This window comes from Hoplias malabaricus, chromosome X2 (assembly GCF_029633855.1).
Source record: "Hoplias malabaricus isolate fHopMal1 chromosome X2, fHopMal1.hap1, whole genome shotgun sequence".
Classification (NCBI taxonomy): domain Eukaryota; kingdom Metazoa; phylum Chordata; class Actinopteri; order Characiformes; family Erythrinidae; genus Hoplias; species Hoplias malabaricus.
In genome coordinates this window covers 46,367,465-46,388,255 of record NC_089819.1, presented here as the reverse complement: position 1 = coordinate 46,388,255, position 20,791 = coordinate 46,367,465, and the positions used below count along the sequence as shown (strand labels likewise).

The following is a 20,791-nucleotide window of genomic DNA, read 5'->3' as shown; positions in this document are numbered from 1 at the left end:
ATCAATGCTAATATTGTTTTATATTTAGATAGATTTTTAGTAAATAATGCACAAGTGAAAAACATTTTTTCATTTCAAATTAAAGAAAACCTATTTAACTGATAACGTTCACCTTCAGCAATAGTAGTTGTAATATTCTCCAATACAAAATATTCATAATTCTAATAGTTTTGACTTAGAACTGAGTTAAGCAACATTGTTTTAAATGATCCACAGTCCTCCTGTTTCCATTTCAAAGATTAGGACAGAAACAAATGCTAATAAACTAATCAACCATACAAAACAAACACGGCTTCTTGCTTTGCTCACCGTTTATTGATGCAACACATTTTCAGACAAAGTTCGCATGAAATCTGTACAAAAGCTGAAGCAGAATTAACAGTAAATGGCACTGGGATATTACATGGACAGGAATGTTGTTTATATCTGAATCCAGGGCAATACTAAGCTCAAACATTTTAGGACCTTTAAATGAAAAGAGAAAAAAGCTTACACCAGAACTCTTGAAATTGTGTACAGCAGTTGCATTAAGGCCACATTTAAAACAAAATATTTTTACCCGTAATGTTTATTAAACAACCTTTGCAAGGGATTCATTTTCCTATCTCTGTAAAGGACAATTTTTGATGTTATTACAAATCTAGTCACTATTAGAACACTTTTTGAAAATGCTTTTCTTTGTGTAAAAATGCGTGATGTACGGAAAGTAGAAATGGTTTAAACTGCTTTTAAATGTTTTATTAAGTTACATTAAAATTCTAAAGCATTTCTCATTCAACTTTAAATTTACAAAACTCTGATACAGTAGTACATAATTTGCTATGGTTATCGTTTTAACAACTATGTAAAGCATAGTAGAACTACATGTATGCATAAAAAATACAAAAGTCAAATAATACTGAGATACGATACTGAATGTGGTACCGTGGTTAAAAACTTAAAAAAAAAAAAAAAAAAAAAAATAAAGGTGCATCTTGCACGTTTTCCGTGTGTGTGTGTGTATGCGCGAGTTTGACTACATTGTGCAGGTTCCCAGCCACTGGCCCCTTTGCTGGTAAATGCTAGGCTCGTCCATGCTTACAACTGTGGTCCATACTGCGGCAGTAGCAGAAGGCTTTGAAGAAGCGGCAGTAGCAGGTGTCACAGGAGTCGCAGCAGGGAAGCTGGTGTCCAAGGCAGGACTGCTGGTGTGGAATACAGCGTCCAGGAGAGCGGGTCCCTCTTCTCTGCAACTGTACTGTGTAAGCAACCTCCTGTGGGTACTGGATAAAAACAGCACAGACAATATACATGTTATACATACACATTTAGTGAATACTGTACAGCTGCATAATTTCCATAGGAAAGTACAATGGGAAACTCTTTAGAAGCAGCAACTGAGCCTAAAAACTTTAAGATCAATTCCAAGTTTCACCTAAAGGAGTATACAAGCACATAAGGCTATAGAGCATTTTCAGGGATGATTTGTGACCTCATTACTTGATAGCCGATTGCCATCAAATCTTCATAGCAATGCCCCAACATCTAACAAAGCCTTCCTGTTATTTTTGATTCAAGAAATTTTGGATGAGCCGTATCTGACCAATCTCTTTCATAATTTATTTCAAACTCATCAGCTAATATACAATCTTATGTTCTGGGTCAAATGGGCAAAGGGAAGTATGAGATCTCCAGTACTGAGATAATGAGTACCTGTTTTACAGGAAGTGTGGATATAGCAGAATACAGACTACAGTTAATTTTTTTAAAATGGTCAGTCATTTCACTAAATGCATTGCACCAAATATTATAATACCGCTTTTAGGATTTTATTAATGGCCACTCTGCCATTCTCACTCTATCCACTCCTGGGGCATCATTACTAATTCCCTAGATGAAGGGGTAAATTTTGTTCCTGAGGTCAGTAAACATTTAACATTCAGCGGTGTGCAGCATGTACAGGTGTTATTTTTATCACTAGAAATTCTGGATAGTAATCTATATATAAAGCCTAGACCATTAAGCCAACCATTTGAACGCCCCATAAAGAATTTATAGGACATGTTTTTTAAAATAGCACCAGAATGAGTTCAACTTAAACAATAAGGTGTCTACATAGCAAGTTATGAATGGATCCTTGGTACAAAAAATAAACTTTCCACCCCACCCCCTCAGACAAGCATGTTTATCTGCCCTAAAATTAAACAGAGTATAATGCATTATGCAAAAAGGAGCATGGCTAGTTTTAAATGGGAGTAAATCCTACTTCATCATAGGAACCAGAATCCATTAGCAGTTGTTCTTCCTGTGAGTCAATTCTTGGTCGTACAGGTTCCACGCCAGGAACAGAGTCTTGAACAGCTACAAAACAGTCAAAACAATATTTGAACATTTCAGTTTAAAGTTTAAATCATGATCATGCATTAAACATCATGTAACTAATAAGATAATCCAATGCCATCCATTCATCTGAAACCGCTCATCCAGTTCAGGGTTTCGGTGGGTCCAGAGGCTACCCAGAATCATTGGGGGCAAGGTGGGAACACACCCTGGAGAGGGCACCAGTCCTTCAAAGAGGGACACCTATGGACACTTGAATCGCCAATCCACCTACCAAATGTGTGCTTTTTGGACCGCAGGAGGAAAACAGAGCACCTGGAGGAAACCCACACAGACACAGGGAGAACACAATCTCCTCACAGACAGTCACCCGGAGCAGAACTTGAACTCATAACCTGGAGCTGTGTGATTGCAACATTACCTGCTGCACCACTATCATCCAACACACTAAGAAGTTATTAAAATGAACCTGCCTCTAAAATTAACAAAATTACAATTTAAACCAGTCCATTTATAGAGAGAAAAACATACTGAATGATTTGTTCACAGACTTCCAAATTATCATCATTAAACATACACTTAAAACTGAGAAGACATGTGGGTGACATGTAGGGTTTTATTCACCAGTAAGTGAATCTCATTTAGCCAGAAAGGTTAAACCCAATGTTGAGAGTTGTCCAATAGGAGTGCTCCTCATCTCATTTCCTATTAGACAAGCTTGACATCAGGTTTATGTCATCTGGCTCAACTGAAAAATCCTGCATTGTAGAATACCACCCTGATTGTTTAGATAGCAAATGAATATATTTACTTGGAGACACTGCAACTGTTTACATCATACGTAAAAGAGAATGGCTTGTACAAAGTGGCAGTTCTATTAACTTTTTATGAGCTTGAAAAATTACTTCAGAATAATAACAGAAGTCTGAATACATCACTAGCAGCAAGAAAAGAATGTAGATTTTTTTATTTCCCATGCTTTCTACAATCATATTTGGTCTAAATACACATCACTTACTAATGTCTGAGAAATAGGAACTGTCTGTTCTCTTCATAGTTGGACGCGTGTCCTCCATGCGGGTAGTCCGGATGAGGCTGGACGCCACATTCACCATGCTCAGACTTATCCAGCAGTAGATTGCAAGACTCAGCATTGTCAAAGATCCAGTGTCCTTCACTTTCACAACCTTTTAAAATAAAAGCAACTACAAACTACACTTCATGACACTGCATTAAAATATCTAGACTCTAGAAAATATGGTCTGACAAAAATAATCAGCCATCAACATAGAAGTCATTTGATTCAACAGTTAATAGGTCACATAAAAATACACTGATTTAAATGGGCCCAGTTATTCCTAAGCATAAAGCATGGTATAAAGATTCATATTCATAAAGCCCCCTGCAGCCAAAAGCCAAGCCGTTTGTATAATGCTGGTTTCCCAGAAGCAGATTACAAGAAGTTCTAAATCATGAACAAATTAACAAAAATACAAGAAAAGCCACAAAATGAACATGAGTCTGGGATTTAGCCCAAGAAACCTCTTATATGAGGCTTAAAGCTGACTGAAGCACACAATAACATGTTTACTCAGAAGCATAAGTATATGTGCATGTATTTATGTAGGCATGCCTTTTGTCTCTCCATATGTGTATGTCTCATACCTGCAGTATTCCTGATCCTTTGTTAAGGGTGTGTGCAACTCTCAGCTTTATAAAAGTCTCAGAGTTTGGAGGAGGGCCACATGATCCTAATCAGGGGAGGGGGGGTGTGGTCTCTAATGCCTGTTTTCAGACACACACACACAAACAAACTACCTATATTGGTATTACTTTCCTGATGTTGGCTATATGCTCAGTTCAGTTAACATCTACAGCAAATTCAGCTAAAAAAAGTTGGGGTGTTTTGTAAACTGCAATAAAAACAAGAATCTGTGATGTATTCATTCTCAAGTTCAGATGCATGAGAAAATGTAATGCTACTGTGACAAATACAGCTACGTGGATTCAGGAAAAATTAGCACAGTCTGTAACAGCATCATTCTATGTGACTTCAAGGAGAAAGGCATATATCAATTCTTTGCAGAAGCACCATGGGAAGTTCTTTAAACCCAAGCTCTGAGAACTGGGCTTGGTACAGGTTGGTTGCCTTGTGAAGGATGGGCACCCCCTCCAGGGTGTGTTCCCAAATTGTACCCAGTGATTCTGGGTAGGCTCTGGACCCACAGTGACTCTAAACTGAATAAACGATTCCAGAGAATGAATGAATGAATGCCTGGAGTCCAGATGTGTCATCAAGAAGAGAAGAGAGAAAACAATGACCAGAGACATTTGAGCAGCTGGAGTCTTGTATTACACAAAAATATGTAATAATTCCAATTTTAAAACAGCAACAATTAGTATCCTCAGTTCCCAAATCATTAAAAAAGGCAACTAAATGGAAAGTAATATGACACCTTGGTAAAATGAACATTCCCCTGTTGCAACTTTTTTGGAGTGAGTTTTAAATGAATATATTTTATAAGTTCATCAGTGAAATCATAGGAAACATTGCTTTGTACATTTGTCAGCTAAATAAGCTCCTAGAGAACTGACACATCAGTGATTTATGGTTTTCTTGATTTTCTGAAAATATGGTTGTAATTCATAGACAAGCAAAATACCACAAAACTAATCCTTTAAAGATATAATATAATATATAACTTTAGCAAACAATACTTATGAAAGTTACCATTTGTTAGTCTCATAATTAACCATTTTATGCTTAGGTGGATGTTTAATACAGATTTAGTATAGAATCAAATTTTCACAATTTGCCCCTTTTGTATGGTGATATGAAAAAATATTTGCCCCTTCCTATTTTGCATACTCCATATTGCCAAACGTTTGTGGACACCACATCAAACATTGCTCCTGAAGATTATAATATGTAGTTTGTCTCTCTTGGCTGCAGGAGCAATTTACACTAATCTAAGATGGCTTTGGACTAGATGATGGAACATTTCTATGAAGATCTGCTTCTGCCATGTTGACATTAGTGAGGTCAGGACAGGAATGGTTGCTTTTTAAAATTTTCATTGTTATTATTATTATTTTCATCTTTCCAATGCCCCTTTTAAGAATCCAGAAAACAATGTGTGTGTGTGTGTGTGTGTGTGTGTGTGTGTGTGTGTGTGTGTAGACCTCTCAGAGAACAAAATGACCATTTAATTTCTACACTTCCGTTTATTGCTGCTTGGTAAACACTGCAGTAGAAGAAGCATTGAAGTTAATACATCCTCCATGAGCTGGTGACTCTGGTAGGTCTTTTTAAATCAGTGACGCAGTAAAGCATCCAAGCTCTGCAAATACAGGGAACAAGCAATAAATTTCCATGGGTCTGCACATCAACTTCAATCAGTCCTGCCCCATAATGCTTGTTTTAATCAGAATTGGGGTAATGGAAAGGAAATATGGGGAAATAGATATTGATGAGTAGTATATGATGTGAGCACTAAGTAGGATTGAATTAAGATGCTTAAAACATTGTGTCCCAGTCAACACAAGCCCCCATGTTTGTCATGCTCTGTTCTGTTGTATGTGAATATTTGGTGTGTCTGGTCAAGTGACTTGTTTGGTCAATTTTCAAAGTAAATGTAAGTATAAATCCTCTACAGAGAACACAGTCCAGCTCATTTATGGACAATTGCTGTTTGCTAAAATTATACTGCAAACAAGAATAAAACATAATATATCCGGTGCAAAAGTTTATATTCTATGTTTTGTGTTTTTTTTTTTTCTTTTCCAGTATTTGTTATATTAAACTCAACATATAAATTAAACCTTGCTGGAAGATTACACTTTTAAATATTTACTCTATAAAGTTTGTGATAACTTTCAGTTAGAAATTAACAAAATAAATAATTTAATCTATTTGCATATATAATTATACTATCATATTTATTATTATTGTTATCATCATCCAAATCATTATCATCATTCAAAATTACTTCAAGTAAAATCTTTTTACATTAACTGAAACGAAATTTTTTTGTTTGTTTTGTTTTGTTATTTATATCTTACCTGTGTAAAGTTTCTTTTCTGAAAATAAAAGGTTTGTGTGAAAATAAAAGAATTGTGTTCTTTACTTGTAACTATATAATACTGAAGCTTGATAACCATGATATGGACAATTACCAGGGACTGCATGCTTCTGTGTTTAAATAGAGCAAGCTTTTACTGAGACTACATTAAGATGATTTCACTTAATTTCTTGTTCAAAGAAAAAATGAGTAACTTGTATTTCTGCACTTACGGTTATTTTGGTGGAACAGCAAGTCAATATCATTTCTTGGTATAGTGCATTTAGCAAACAGCAATAGCATCACAATCATTTCCTATACTTGTTTGATTTATTTAAGCTATATGCTTTTAATGTTTGTAAACAATAAACAAATAAAAGATAATATTAAAAAGGGACTCTTACTGGAACTTTATGAACACAAAAGCATGCACAACAGGAAAGAAAAATCCTGTAAAACCAGTGCTCCTTACCTTGTTTATGGTATTGTGATATTTTTATTATATCAATTATTATAGATATATATTTAACATTTATTATTATTACTAAAATGTATTACTATTATTACATACTATTTTGATACTTATTTTGATTTCCTTTATTTTTGATGTGTTTTATTTTACTGGGGTCTTCTGATGTTTACGTTGTATTTGCATTTATGCTTGTTTTAACTTTTTTTCTTATTCTAGCACCGTTTCCATTCATTTTCTTTAGAATAACAGGATCACAAAGCCAATACATCACATCTAAATTTATAATTTCGCGTACATGTGGATTACTTAATCTCCCCAGTTTGTGGAAACCGTAGGCCTTGAGTTCAGAAATCCTAAACAATTAGAGAATTTGCTGGATTGTATACCACAGAAAGGAATTTAATTCTAACTTTATTGTATTCCCATGTTGTTCTTTTGCGAGAAAAAAAAGAATAGGGGAAAAATCTTATGTGTACAACCACCTCTCAACAACATTTAACATAAAAAAAACTTTAGAAAGAAAGCCTTCTATCGTAAGTAACCTGAGGTCTCGTACGTCACTGTGGTCAGATGGTTGGTCCGTCACATGACTGGGTTTTTCAGCTGTATTCACCTCAGCGCCGCGAAGACTCGGGCTCTGTTTTTCAGGCATAAATCCACCCTGTTCATTCTCCAATATGCCTTTCTCGGAGTTGTATTTTAACGTGGATAATGGCTATTTGGAGGGGCTGGTGAGAGGATTTAAAGCCGGTATTCTCTCTCAGGGAGATTATCTCAACCTCGTTCAGTGTGAAACGCTGGAAGGTGAGAATCTGCTCATTAGCCAGTTAACTTTAACAGTAATAGGGCCTTAACGCGAACATTATGAGGGAAATATTCCTTCCATAATCGTCTTACTATAGTTTGTTTTTTCAATTAAACTATAAAGGTCGGTTCCAGACGTAAACATTTTACCTTTCATCTACATTTCTAGCTCAGCTTCGAGGTTCAAACGTTAGCTTGCTAGCAGAATTTTACATTCCACCTTAAATGGTGCCGCAGTCCAATTCTGAAGCTTAAGGCCCGAGGCTCTGCAGAGACATTTAAGGTGGAAATAAAAATTCCAATAAGATGTAAAATTTTAAGATAACCATAATCTGGTTTCCTCGTTGACGTCTTAATGTCGCTTAAGATGGGGATTCATGTACCTGGCGTCTGTTTTGCTTCCAAAAGTTACATTTTTTTGTTTGTATAGTTGAGTGTCTTGAAGCATAATGTTAACCAAATATGTAAGGTTTAGCTACTGATTTGCAGAGCTAAAGCGCTAGCTGTGACAGATTCAGCAGGTATGCTCTGTAGCCCTAATTTGACAGCTATTAAAAATAATATGTTTTATTGTGGCAGGTATAAATAAGCAAACAAACGAGTGTTTATTTCAGTTTATCAGTCGTTTTCCAAGCTTTTCGTGTAGCATGCTAACTGGTCATGTGATATGGGACATGGCTCCACAGTCATGTTCCATACTGTAAAATGTCAGCCAAATGGATGTAAATCCTTGTATTGAACCTCATTCAAATAATCAAGACCAAAGACGGCTTTAATCTCAGCAGAAATTAAGATTTTATATATGTATATTTATTTAAATGTGTTAAATATATTAATATCACAGTAAATAGTTAAAACATGACTTTGTGCGGATTAGTTTCCATATGTTGACTGGGAAGCAAATTATTATTTTGGAATTGTTTAATGATTAATCAAACTCTTATTTCAAGAAAACATAGACATGTCATTCCGATAATGACCCTTTAAAGCAGCAGCCTACCCTGCTTCTTTCTGAATCACTGGAACCTTTTTCTAGTCATCATTTTGAGGAACTGGAAACAGTTATATCACAACTTTGGAAAAAGCATATACATCTTTCTTTTTCTCAGACAAAAATCAACTCTTTCAACATCTCCCAACTCAACACTGACATTTTATAATTGCCTAGAAATCTGATATGCTGATTTGATTAGAATTTTTAAAGGCTAAACACCACTTAATGGACCTCCATGAATATTTCATTATTCTAGTTATAAAATAGTTTCATTATTTTAGTTACTGACAGATATAAGTATGAATTAAAATGAAAATAGCAGCTTAATTTGCTTTAAAACTGACAATTTATTAAATTGACGGAAAAAACAGAGCTTGCTACGGAAATTCTTGAACGCAACCGTGACGTCACTGGTGGACAACAGCTGAACAATGCTGCGGTAAAACACCGTTATGACTGACTGTCATGACAGTATCTAGCTAAATAACCAACATTATTCATGACAATAGCCTAGCAATAAGCTAAACTCAAATTTAGAGGTACCGTTATTCTTGTAAATGTGATTGAAGTCGAACTCGAGTTCATCCGACACTATAAACCTCCGTAATGCAACTACATAGCCGAGTATAATCTGAGCCACCAAGTTTAGCAAGTCAAGCTAACATTAACTAACACCAACTAAAACAGGCGAAGTAAGTTTTAACACCCCCAAACAGTCTTTTAAACCTTATTCCTTGAATTAGTAGAAATAACATGTTTTCTGACTATCAATAAACACAAGTTAGGAACTCAAATTCCACTGTATTTATTTATTTGACACTTTCATATAGCTGGTGCTTAGCCTTTAACCCATGTCCTTTTTGGACTAGTCTTGGTTTTTTGTTTGTTTTTTTGTTCGTTTTTATTAATTATTATAATTTTTTATGGCTTTCTGGTGTTCTCAGATTTGAAGCTGCACCTGCAGAGCACCGACTATGGAAGCTTTCTAGCTAATGAGGCTTCTCCTCTCACTGTATCGGTGATAGATGATAAGTTGAAGGAGAAAATGGTGGTTGAGTTCCGCCACATGAGGAACCAGTCATATGAGCCACTAGCCAGTTTCATGGATTTCATCACGTGAGTAATATGCAAGTTAAAATGTTAGTTAATCATACATTCTCAGTTGCTGTTTTTGTCCTTGTTTTGTGTTGCCTTTTATGATTTACCTAATGTGAATAAGTTAAGTGTTGTATATGAATGCTTCTGCAACACCTAAATATTATAGCAAAGTTATATTAACCTTATACATGAGTTAGTTGTGCTACATTACCAGCTGCATTTTGCATTTGATGGTGTATGTTATTTGATTGGATAAGAGCATCTACTAAATGCTGTAAATGTTTATATAGTTATTTACTTGGGTGCAAATAAAGGTATTAAGTGTTCTTTTCCTATTTATACCTATACTTTGTTAAGAATTTTGTTCACCTTTTTTTGTTTCCCATTTGGCATTAAGCCTTATTTAAATTAGCTGTTAAAAATAAAACAAAATTTAATTATTTATTTACTTTTTCATAGAAGCTTGTATTTTGCAGCTAAATGAACACAATAACATAAAGGGTACATTCCTAACATGTTAGAAAAAATTTTTCTAATGTGTGAAAATTTTGTTCTAATGTTTTCCCTAAAAGTTGAAAGTTTGTTAAAAAGCATTTAGTATAGAAGAGCAGAGAATTCACAAATCAGATTCTGTTTGCACTAACAAACAGTATAGATATGAATGGCATTCAGTGGCTTTAAGATGAAATATTTACTGAACCATATAGTAAGTAAAGGATTCAATTAATAATGTATTTTTAGTGACAGTCCTACTATTCTTTAACACATCCTCAGTATTTGTGTACATATGCTTAATTGCCTAGCTAACAAGCACTCTTGATAGAGCATAAAAACAGTTTAGAAAACATCAAATGTGTAAAAGCACAAGACTTATTTAGTTGAGATTAATCAGCTGTCCAGCTAACAGCTGTGTGCTTCCCCTGGTTTGTGAAAATCAGAGGTGTGATTAGCTGCTTATAATTTTTCTTTAATTTGCTTCAAAACTAAAAAAAACAAATAGACAAGTTGCCAGTGTATTCTCTCTGTTACTGCTTATTTTGATGTTTCTGAGCATAATTACACCAGGACTGAACTACATCGCCTGCTGTTGTGCATTCACTGCCTTTCAGGAGTGAATCTTTTCTATTCCGACAGAGCTTTATTTAAATTGCTTTACAAGCTAAGATGCTCACTAGATTTTTCTCTATTATTGCAATTAAAGTAAACTAAATATAAAAATAATTAATCAAAATATAACTTAAGTAAAATAAACTACTGTGAATTAAATTTACTCAAAAATGTACAATTACAAAAAAGTCCCTGGGAACCCTCTAAACAGAATAGAAATATGATAAATCTCTCCTCAAAAATTACCAGCACGGCTCTCCTCTCAATGTAGAATGGGCAGTCCTAAAAGTGGGAAACTGCTTACTATGACCAATCACAAGGCTACTATAGCCCCGCCTCCTCTCTGAGCTGATGAGACTGGTGAGCTAAAGCTTAGAAGCCAGCGTTTCATGTGTGGCTTTGCTGGCTGCCCATCCAGCAGTAAACAGGATAAAGACCTCGGGCTGGGTGCACAAAACACCTCGTGTTAAGATTTTCCTTAAAGTCAAAGTTAAGGTTTCATTAAAAATACAATTGGTTGCACAAAAAACCCTAAGTCCTTTCCACAATGTTTCCTTAAAAGCTCACTTATGTATTTAAGTTTTTTTTTTTTTTCTCCTTACCTTTGTCTTATCCTTTAAGGAATCCTTAAAGTCTGCACAAAACACCTTAGCAACCCAATTAAGCTAAATCACTTAAGGTACCTCTGACTGCTCTCTGATTTTATGCTACGGAATCCTTCCAGTCAGTAATAGACGAGGTATTTCATGCTCATAAGCCAACAGTGTGCCGCATCATTTGCCCTTGTCTGTCTGCTGAAATTTGTGAGCTGGTACAGGAGAGGAAATAACAGGTATCACAGTGAGTGCATGTAAACACCGGTTTCTATGGAAACAATAGAATTTTACTCCCATAAAAAAATCTGTTAGTGCAGTAAACATCTTAACACATTTCCTTATGTAGAGAAACCTTTAAGGGATACTCTGCAACACCCTTAAGTAAATCCCTCAGCTAAGGAGAAATTAAGCCTTTAGAGTCATACTTAAGGGGGAAAACTTAAGGTGTTTTGTGCAACCGGCCCCTGACCATCTTTAAGGTATCATTACACAGTCCATTGCCAACCGTGAGCGCAAATGATTGTTCCCAGAACTTCTAAATCATCTTTGAACTCCTCATCCTTATGTTTGTACATGTATGACTGTATAATGCCAATTCTACGTGCATGTGCCTTTTAATTGTGTATCTTGTGTAAAATGACAATCGCAGTTCAGAGTAAAAACCTAGGGAAAAAAACCTGCTACCACTCTGTCTTGTGGCTGTGTGTTGCTATGGTAACGTAAACAGCATTCTGTTCTCCAGTGATAGAGCTGTCAGTCACTCACTGTCATTAGTATTGGACCACACCCACACCTTTCTTAGACAGCTCTGAGGAGTGTATTTCACAAGGAGTGAACCTTTCATAAAATGCCCATGTAAATATATGTGTGGTGAAATTCTCATTTTTTTCTTTCTCTTGTGCTTCAACTGATGAAAACAGCTAGAATATTATGACTAACATTGTTTTTTAATTTGTACTGCAGTTACAGCTATATGATAGATAATGTCATTCTCCTCATCACGGGCACTCTACACCAGAGAGCCATCTCAGAGTTGGTACCCAAATGCCATCCACTTGGCAGCTTTGAGCAAATGGAGGCGGTTAACATTGCTCAGACCCCTGCTGAACTCTACAATGCAATCCTGGTTGATACACCTCTAGGTGAGAATTCATCTCAAAATATAAGAGTTATTAAAAGACAATCACAGCAATTTATAAGATTTCTAAATAAACTCACATTGTATTTTTTTATGATGTGGAAAGGGACTGCCTGGCATGAAACATCTTGTTGAACACAGTTTTAGGCAGCCTTGGAAACGAGACAGCAGTCCAACATGTCATTTTATCTAGACCTTAAGCACCAACTCGTAGATGCTTTCTGCAATCTACGTTATTATATCTTTTTCCGTTTAATGTACTGTCAAATTAGGACAGGAATATACATTAGAATAAACAATTCAGTATAACGCATCAAAAGATTACACATGCAGCTCATCTGGGAAAAGTGCAGAAAAATTCTGGGTTGTTGTGCATGTGTGAAAGGGGCTTAGGTTTATATGAACCAGCTCCTCTTAGTTGTATGTAATTTTATATATATATTTTTCCATGTTCACATACGTGCAGGTGTTACCATTTTAACCATTGTATGTGATTTGAATGGGGCCGGGTGTGGGGTGCATGCCCTCCAACTCTTCCTTAAATCCTTTTTTTTATTATTTTTATTTTTTTTTTAATCTTAAGGCTGTTAGTAATAATTGGTCTGCGCCTTCTAAATGATTATCAATTATCTGCTTTTTATTTCAGCTGCTTTCTTCCAAGATTGCATCTCAGAGCAGGATTTAGATGAGATGAATATTGAGATTATTCGTAACACCCTCTATAAGGTTATACAGCTTATATTCACATTTTCACATATGTAATGTGTATTAAAACTGTGAATGAGCCATATATCCTCTTTTTGGTTTTCCAGGCTTATCTTGAAGCTTTCTATAAATTCTGTACCAACCTAGGTGGGACAACAGCAGATACAATGTGCCCTATTCTGGAGGTGAGTTGATTATTTGCTTCAAGGCCTTATACAACATTGTTTGTGAGAATTTACTCAAATAGCTTAAATTGTACTTGCAATTAAGATCTGTGCTCCAAGGGGCTCTTGTATAGCTGTTCATCCAATGATGGACTGGATACAACCACATATGCCCTCTAGCGGATGTGTAACTAGGATGTATCATAATTTAACTGAAAACTCTGTAAAGCCTGTTACTGCAATATGGGACAGGGAATTTGCCCCCTTAAATTTTACCTCAGAATACTTTACACCTTATAGAAGATCATGATGTTTATACCTGTGACTACTTTGCTTTGCTGCATCTTCTGTGCAGTCCAGTCACCTATGTTTATTGTGAGCATAACTGAGAGAGCTCTGTTAATGCAGATTTGAGCAACACTAATTGCTCTCTGTGTTGTATGTAGGATACAGTGAATATTTTAGGATATTCTTAAAGAACAGTGTAAGGTTTCAGACATTGAACAATTCAGCTTTGTCTCAGAAAAATATTGAGGATTTTTTGTGAAAAAAAACTTATAGAATTAAATGAATAAAGACATAATATATTAAAATGAAAATTAATTAATTAAACGCTTCATTTAATAATTACATTTTGAAATAATAGCTTACATAATTTTGTTATTTATATAATCTTTTTTATTATTATTATTATTTAAATCAGTTAATTACTTAATTATTTATATATTTATATCATGCAACCTTGCACCGTGAAATAATTAAATCTGTCAACAACACCCATCATCTGCAAGTGGACGGGCCTAACCCTGATCGAGTCCAATTGATAGCCTGCTGTTGGCTAAAACAAGGATCTTTTTCTACCTAGCTAGCATTAACAGACTGTCGGGTGCTGGGGTGGAACCTGATGAAGTGTAAGATAAAGGAACTGCAGGGGTGTAATTTAAAGCCTCTTAAATTTGCAGCCTCCCTTATGAGTTCATTTTGCCCTCTTAAAACGTTAGTAGACGGAAAAATGAATCTTACATACGTAATCAATCTCTTGCCTTACTGCGCAATCTAGTCAATCAATCTGACTGGATCAGAGTTAGGCCCATCCTCTGACGGATGACAGATTTATTTATTTCATAGTGCAAGGCTGAAAAGCACATGAAATAAATATATAAATAGTTAAATAATTAATTAAATGATTTAACAAATACAACTAAAAAATATTTAAAATGCACTTTGAAATAATGATTAAATAAATCAGGTGAATGTAAACTAAAAACCTTAAATGGTGGTAAAGTTTATGTAACCTTTAAGAACAGCATGCACAATGTTCCTCATCCATTGAAAGTATATGTGTGAAAATGTACTGTTTTAGTTCTTCAAACAACTTTGTTCTTTAACAACTCTTCCCCATTGTCCTTGTTTAGTTTGAAGCAGACAGGAGGGCATTTATCATTACCATCAACTCCTTTGGAACAGAGTTGTCGAAGGAGGACCGTGCAAAACTCTTCCCACACTGTGGAAAGCTCTATCCAGAGGGACTGGCCCAGCTAGCACGTGCTGATGACTATGAACAGGTCAAAGCTGTGGCTGACTATTACCCTGTAAGTACCCATTGGTAGGCATATTTCTGAATATCCCAAAAACAAAACAGACAGGCCTTCAAACTAATGATTTATTGTTCATTTTTGGAAACACTTCTATAAAACCATAAGGCATATATTGAAGGCTCAATTCTTAGATGCTGTTTCAGATAATTCTTGAATTAAATCCATTTGAGTTATAAATTAAGCAATTTCTACTTTTGAATTCATTGTGGAAACTAAACATTTGTCTTTAAATTATTCAACCATTCACAAGTTAGAGCTTCACCTGGGACATATAATGTAATTAACACATTCCCAGGTGTATATAAAAAGAACCCCAGCACACCAGACTTTCATGTTAAGTGCAACCTGACCTCTGACAACATGCCAGAAATTCAACCACAAACCAAAGTGCAGATAATCAAGACCTTGAAGACCAGGTCTGCTGCTGAGGTGGCAGACATCTTTAATGTTTCCAAGTGGAGAGGATAAGAAAAAGATTTCAAGAAACCAGTGACGTTCATTACGCGCCCAGGTCAGACAGATCCAAACTGTTCAAGAGGCCGTTTGTTGTTTCGACAGTGTAGGGCGAGCCCGTTTTCAACTGCAGTGGAGGTGCATGAAAAATTTGTCATGAGAAAACGCTGTATCTACAAGAACAGTTTGTCGAATTCTTTGACGCAGTGGTCTCCATGGCCAAATTAGTGCTCAGAAACCAGCATTAAACAGAAGACAACAAAAAAATCATGTTGCATTTGCCAGTGCCAACAGCTTGCAGAAAGCATGGATGGTGGAAAAGTGGCAGAAGGTTGATTTTTCTGATGAATCATCCATTGAACTGCATCCCAATTGCTGCAAATACAGCAGAAGACCTGTTGGAAACCGCAAAGATTCAGCCAGAAAACAGTCAAGTTTGGTGGAGGAGAAAATCACGGTTTAGGGTTACAGCCAGTATGGGGTTGTCCGAGAGCTCTGCAGAGTGGATGGCAACATCAACCTGAAGCATCAAGACATTCTTGCTGTTCATTGCATTTCAAACCATAAGAGAGGGCAAATTCTGCAGCAGGGTGGCACTCATACTTCAGCATCCACATCAAAGTTCCTGACAGCAAAGAAGATCAAGGTGCTCCAGGATTGGCCAGCCCAGTCACCAGACATGGACATATTGAGCATGTCTGGGGTAAAGAGGAGGCTTGGAAGATGAAACCAAAAAAATCTTGATGAACCCTGGGAGTCCTGCAAGACTGCTTTCTTTACCAATCCAGATGACTTACAAATTATTTGAGTCATTGCCAAGACGTATGGATGCAGTCCTCCAAGCTCATGGAAGTCATACACGATATTAATTATTATTTCCAAGGCACCATAAATGATGTTGTCATGTTATTATAGCATGTATGTGTATTCAAAATAAAGAATGTGTAATTTCAACATTATTGGTGTATGCTACAAGACTTATGTCTAAGCAAAATCTGACCTTTCTCTTTTAATTAAATGATAATACTCGATGAATTAAACGAAACTCATTTGGTATAATAAGCATATTCTAGAGGGCTTTGCCTTTCATATAAGCCATTTCTGATTTCATTTGATCCAACTACAATTCAAGTTATTATTTGTTGTTCCTACAACTTGGATAAGCGACAAGATTTTTATCACAGACTGTAGGATATACTCTGCTGTTTTTTATTACCAGGAATACAAACTCCTGTTTGAGGGTGCTGGCAGCAACCCAGGAGACAAAACGCTGGAGGATCGCTTCTTTGAGCACGAGGTGAGCATAAATGAGGGTGGTGGGAGGGAGGCAGAACAGGGGAGGACAATGAGGTTAGTGAGGTTAGAGGAGCAGTCTGGCAGCTCCAAAAATTCAAGCATCTTATTATTTGCCTTTGGCATAAAATTGCAATTGAAGCATGTATTTGGAATCCTCAAACTGAATTGCCTTAACTAAGGAAACAACGCGGAGAGAAATATTCTGTAAGTGTATGTGTTCATCATCACTTTCCAGTATTTACAAAGATGGAGGTAGTATTTAAACGTTTCCAATGCTTTATAAAGATTGAAAGTAGGGGATGATGGTGTCCTAATCAGCATTTTCCAGAAGTCAAAACGTCATTCATTTAGCCCACATGTGTCAAACTCAAGGCCCGCGGGCCAAATGTGGCCCGCCGTGTCATTTGATGTGACCCGCAAGAGCTTAAAAGATCCGATTGACTGCAATCTAGTGGCCGTCGCTTCACGGGTAACATAATCGGCATGAATTGTTGGATATGGCGTTTATGATCAATGCACGCTTTTAGACTTAATTATTAATTATTCCGCCACTAATTCTAAAGCATGCATTGACCTTAAACTACATTTCCCACAATGCATGCCGATTATGTTGCCCGCTAAGTGATGGTATTCCACCATTAGATTGCAGTGTATCCTCTTCAATGTGATTTTTTTTTTTTTTTTTTTTTTTTTTTCCTCCCTCCAACAAGTGGAATTAAGAAATAGCTACAAATATTGATCCCAAAATGTTCGCAGCAAAATATATTCACAAGAGCTACAGCCCAAAACGACGCAGCTGTGAAAGCTAGCTTTATTGTAGCGGAAGAAATTGCTCACGTTTTCAGAGGGTGCATTTTTGAAGCAGTGTATGCTGAAGGTCTGTGAGCAGGTGTCTCCCGACCGGATACAGACATTTAAAAATGTCACGACCAAATTAAGGAACTCTCCGAAAACCTGGCAACACAGCTGGCCGCAGAGATGCGCAACTAACCCGACAAATTAACAGGATTTATGTTGTTAACAGAGCAACAAGCAAACGTATTTTTACATATATTCAAATATTTATAAGTTGAATAAGTAATACGTTCAGAGTTATTTAACATTAAAGAGTACTTACATTTGTTCTACATTACATTTGGTTACATTTAGTAACTTTTACACTGTCTTATAGTTAAATCTGGCCCTTTGTGGGCAACCATTATGCTGATGTGGCCCTCTGTGAAAATGACTTTGACATCCCTGATTTAGCCTATGGGTGGAACAAAGCTCAGCATAACTGAAATGTGCACCTAAAACATGATTGTGTGTTTGAGAGCAGTTGCATTCAGTAAAAATAAACAATACATTTGCAGAGGAAAACATCATTAGCTAACAATAGGGTTTCTTTAGCTAGTGGGTGTGCTGGGGAATTTATCGTACTCCGAGCACCAAAAGAGTGCTGGTTACAGAAAATTTGTGGCAGGTGGTATTGCCATGCATTAACAGGGGTTGTGTATGTCCTCTTATGACCAATAGTCACACACCTTGCTTAGTGGTCTGACTTTGGTTGTTCTTCACACATTAAATGATGTCCAGTATTTAATTATCTCTGTTTTATTTACCTGCAGGTGAAGCTGAATAAACTGGCTTTCCTTAACCAATTCCACTTCAGTGTGTTCTATGCTTATGTGAAGCTGAAGGAGCAGGAATGCCGGAACATTGTGTGGATTGCAGAGTGCATCGCACAGAGGCACCGTGCTAAGATTGACAATTACATCCCTATTTTCTAATGGCAGACTCGCCCATTAATTCCCTCCTCCCAAATGTCATGCATTGCCTCTTATTTATAAGTACTGTACATTTGATGATTTATTTTTCTGTAATGTGTTACTTGTCTCTCTATGGTCCCTTATCTATGGAAGCAGCTTCCTTTGATTGAGGTTTTACCTTGCTTACAGTTAGTTCTCTGACCCATCTTGGATAAAATCATGCATTCCTCTTCTTGATCCCTGAAGATGAAGCATTAATTTGTCAGAGTACATTGTACAGTCTGACCAGTGTGGTATAGAGACACTTTTGGAAGCTTACTATTTCATCAGAACGTACAATGCATCTGCTCTGTCTACCGAAAATTAAGCCCTCATTTTTGCCACATTTAAACATGTGGTTGCAAATAGACCAGCTGCTCTCTCAACAAGAGGCCATTGCCACATATCAGGTCTCTGCCACATATCTTTCATAGCAGAAGAGCAGATTTACAGTTTGGCCTTTCGTATTTTATTATACAGATAAGTTCTATAGGTTTACTGAGATGCTGCATCTTCACAAGCTCCTATAATTCAATAGAACCTCTCCATGATGGAGAAATCAAGCCCGAAAAATTGAATAAAAGTAAAAATGAATAAGACACAGAGGCTTGCATGATCTACTGATTAAAACATTCCACTATTTTAACTTGTCTGTGCACAGCTTCCTAATTAAATCCTTTTAATTTCAGAACATTTTCCAATTCTAAACTTGTTTTAAAAACATAGCGATGTCCCTTTTGTAAAGCATATGATTCCTTGGTCATTTGTAATGTTCGTTATCCCACTGTACTGTGTGTTTATCTTTTACAATGCAATGAAGCAAATATCAGATGAGAAGCAAACGTTTCTGTTAAAATGTTGCTCTTCGTAATGTATGAACACCTGATTCTGTGTATTTGAAACTGAAATCAATGTGAACTGTGCTTTTTTGTTTTCTTTTCTTTTTTTTTTTTTTTGTAATTTAGTGTTGAAATAGTGCAACAGTAACTTATGGTGTAGATCAAATTTTATGAATGAGGAATGCCTTGTGTGACAGTTCTGACCTATAGATGAATATAACTAGATTAAAAAGAACCTTGCATTCAGGCATCTCATGCTGTAAAAATGTTGTATTGCTGTAACCATCTTGCTTGTGTTTTGTGTTATAAATGCAAAATATATATACAGTATATTATAAGGAATATGTGTTTATAGTCTGCATTATGTTTAACATTTCTGTCTTGATATGTGCATCTGCATTTTAACTTTAACAAGCCTTTTGACTAGTCACTATATCATATTATTCAGCCTAATAATGAATTTTAAATATATTGATCTATGTTTGTGAATAGAGAATTAGTTTTGACTGTTACCTGCAGAGGGAGCCAAAACACAATAGTAGGTTTTAAATTGTTGCTTCCTGGAGGTTGCAAAATCTTATTCATTATATAATTTATGGAAAAAATCCCTTTATCTTTAAAAAGTTGTAAAAATAAAATGTTCATCTCTTGCCAATAACAAGCACAACAGTTCCCAAATAGTAAATGGCGATTAGTAACATTTACTGTTATGTACTTAAGTACAATTGTTATTCATTCATTCATCGTCTAACTGCTTATCCAGTTCAGGGTCGTGGTGGGTCGGTCCGAAGCCCACCCAGAATCACTGGGCACAAGGCAGTAACACATCCTGGAGGGGGTGGCAGTCCTTCACAGGATGAAACACACTCATACATTCACTCACACTTACAGACACTTTGGAGTCACCAATCCACCTACCAACATGTGGGTTTTATTTTATTTAATTATTTTTGGACCGTGGGAGGAAGCCAGAGCACCTGGAAGAAACACCAAACTCCTCACAGACAGTTGAACCCTCAACCTTCAGGTCCCTGGAACTGTGTGACTGCAGCTACCTTCTGCACCACCGTGCTGCCTAATTGTTATTCATTACAATTTAATTTATCTTCAAATATTTATTTTAGACCAAAGTACTTCAAAATAGACCTTGCACCTAATAGATAATTTTTTTACTGAATGTTCTTATGGTTAAAATGTAAGCATGGGAGATTTGGTCATTAGGGCCATCAGGTGACGTGCCACTAAAAGGGAAAGAGATGAAATCTTTATTATTACATTCGACCACGTGTTACACTAATGATGTGTATCCTAGAAGATTTGTCCTACCTCTGAATATCATGATCCTAGTTGGTGTCAAGTT

At 36.1% G+C, this 20,791-nt stretch overlaps 2 protein-coding genes across 2 annotated transcripts; one reads left to right on the top strand and one right to left on the bottom strand.

Moving 5' to 3' along the window:
• Window positions 1–302: 302 nt before the first annotated feature.
• Window positions 303–4,088, bottom strand: LOC136677160 (agouti-related protein-like). The gene is made up of 4 exons (XM_066654598.1): window positions 3,985–4,088; window positions 3,338–3,506; window positions 2,246–2,340; window positions 303–1,262 (listed from the first exon to the last, which is right to left on the bottom strand). Exons 2-4 carry the CDS (start codon window positions 3,471–3,473, stop codon window positions 1,062–1,064), a joined length of 432 nt encoding a protein of 143 aa, XP_066510695.1. The 5' UTR covers window positions 3,474–3,506; window positions 3,985–4,088; the 3' UTR covers window positions 303–1,061.
• A 3,340-nt stretch (window positions 4,089–7,428) lies between these two features.
• On the top strand, window positions 7,429–19,885 carry LOC136676734 (V-type proton ATPase subunit d 1). Its single transcript, XM_066653931.1, has 8 exons — window positions 7,429–7,656; window positions 9,595–9,766; window positions 12,415–12,593; window positions 13,236–13,315; window positions 13,402–13,479; window positions 14,874–15,050; window positions 16,729–16,806; window positions 18,413–19,885. Exons 1-8 carry the CDS (start codon window positions 7,530–7,532, stop codon window positions 18,572–18,574), a joined length of 1,053 nt encoding a protein of 350 aa, XP_066510028.1. The 5' UTR covers window positions 7,429–7,529; the 3' UTR covers window positions 18,575–19,885.
• The last annotated feature ends 906 nt before the right edge of the window (window positions 19,886–20,791 follow it).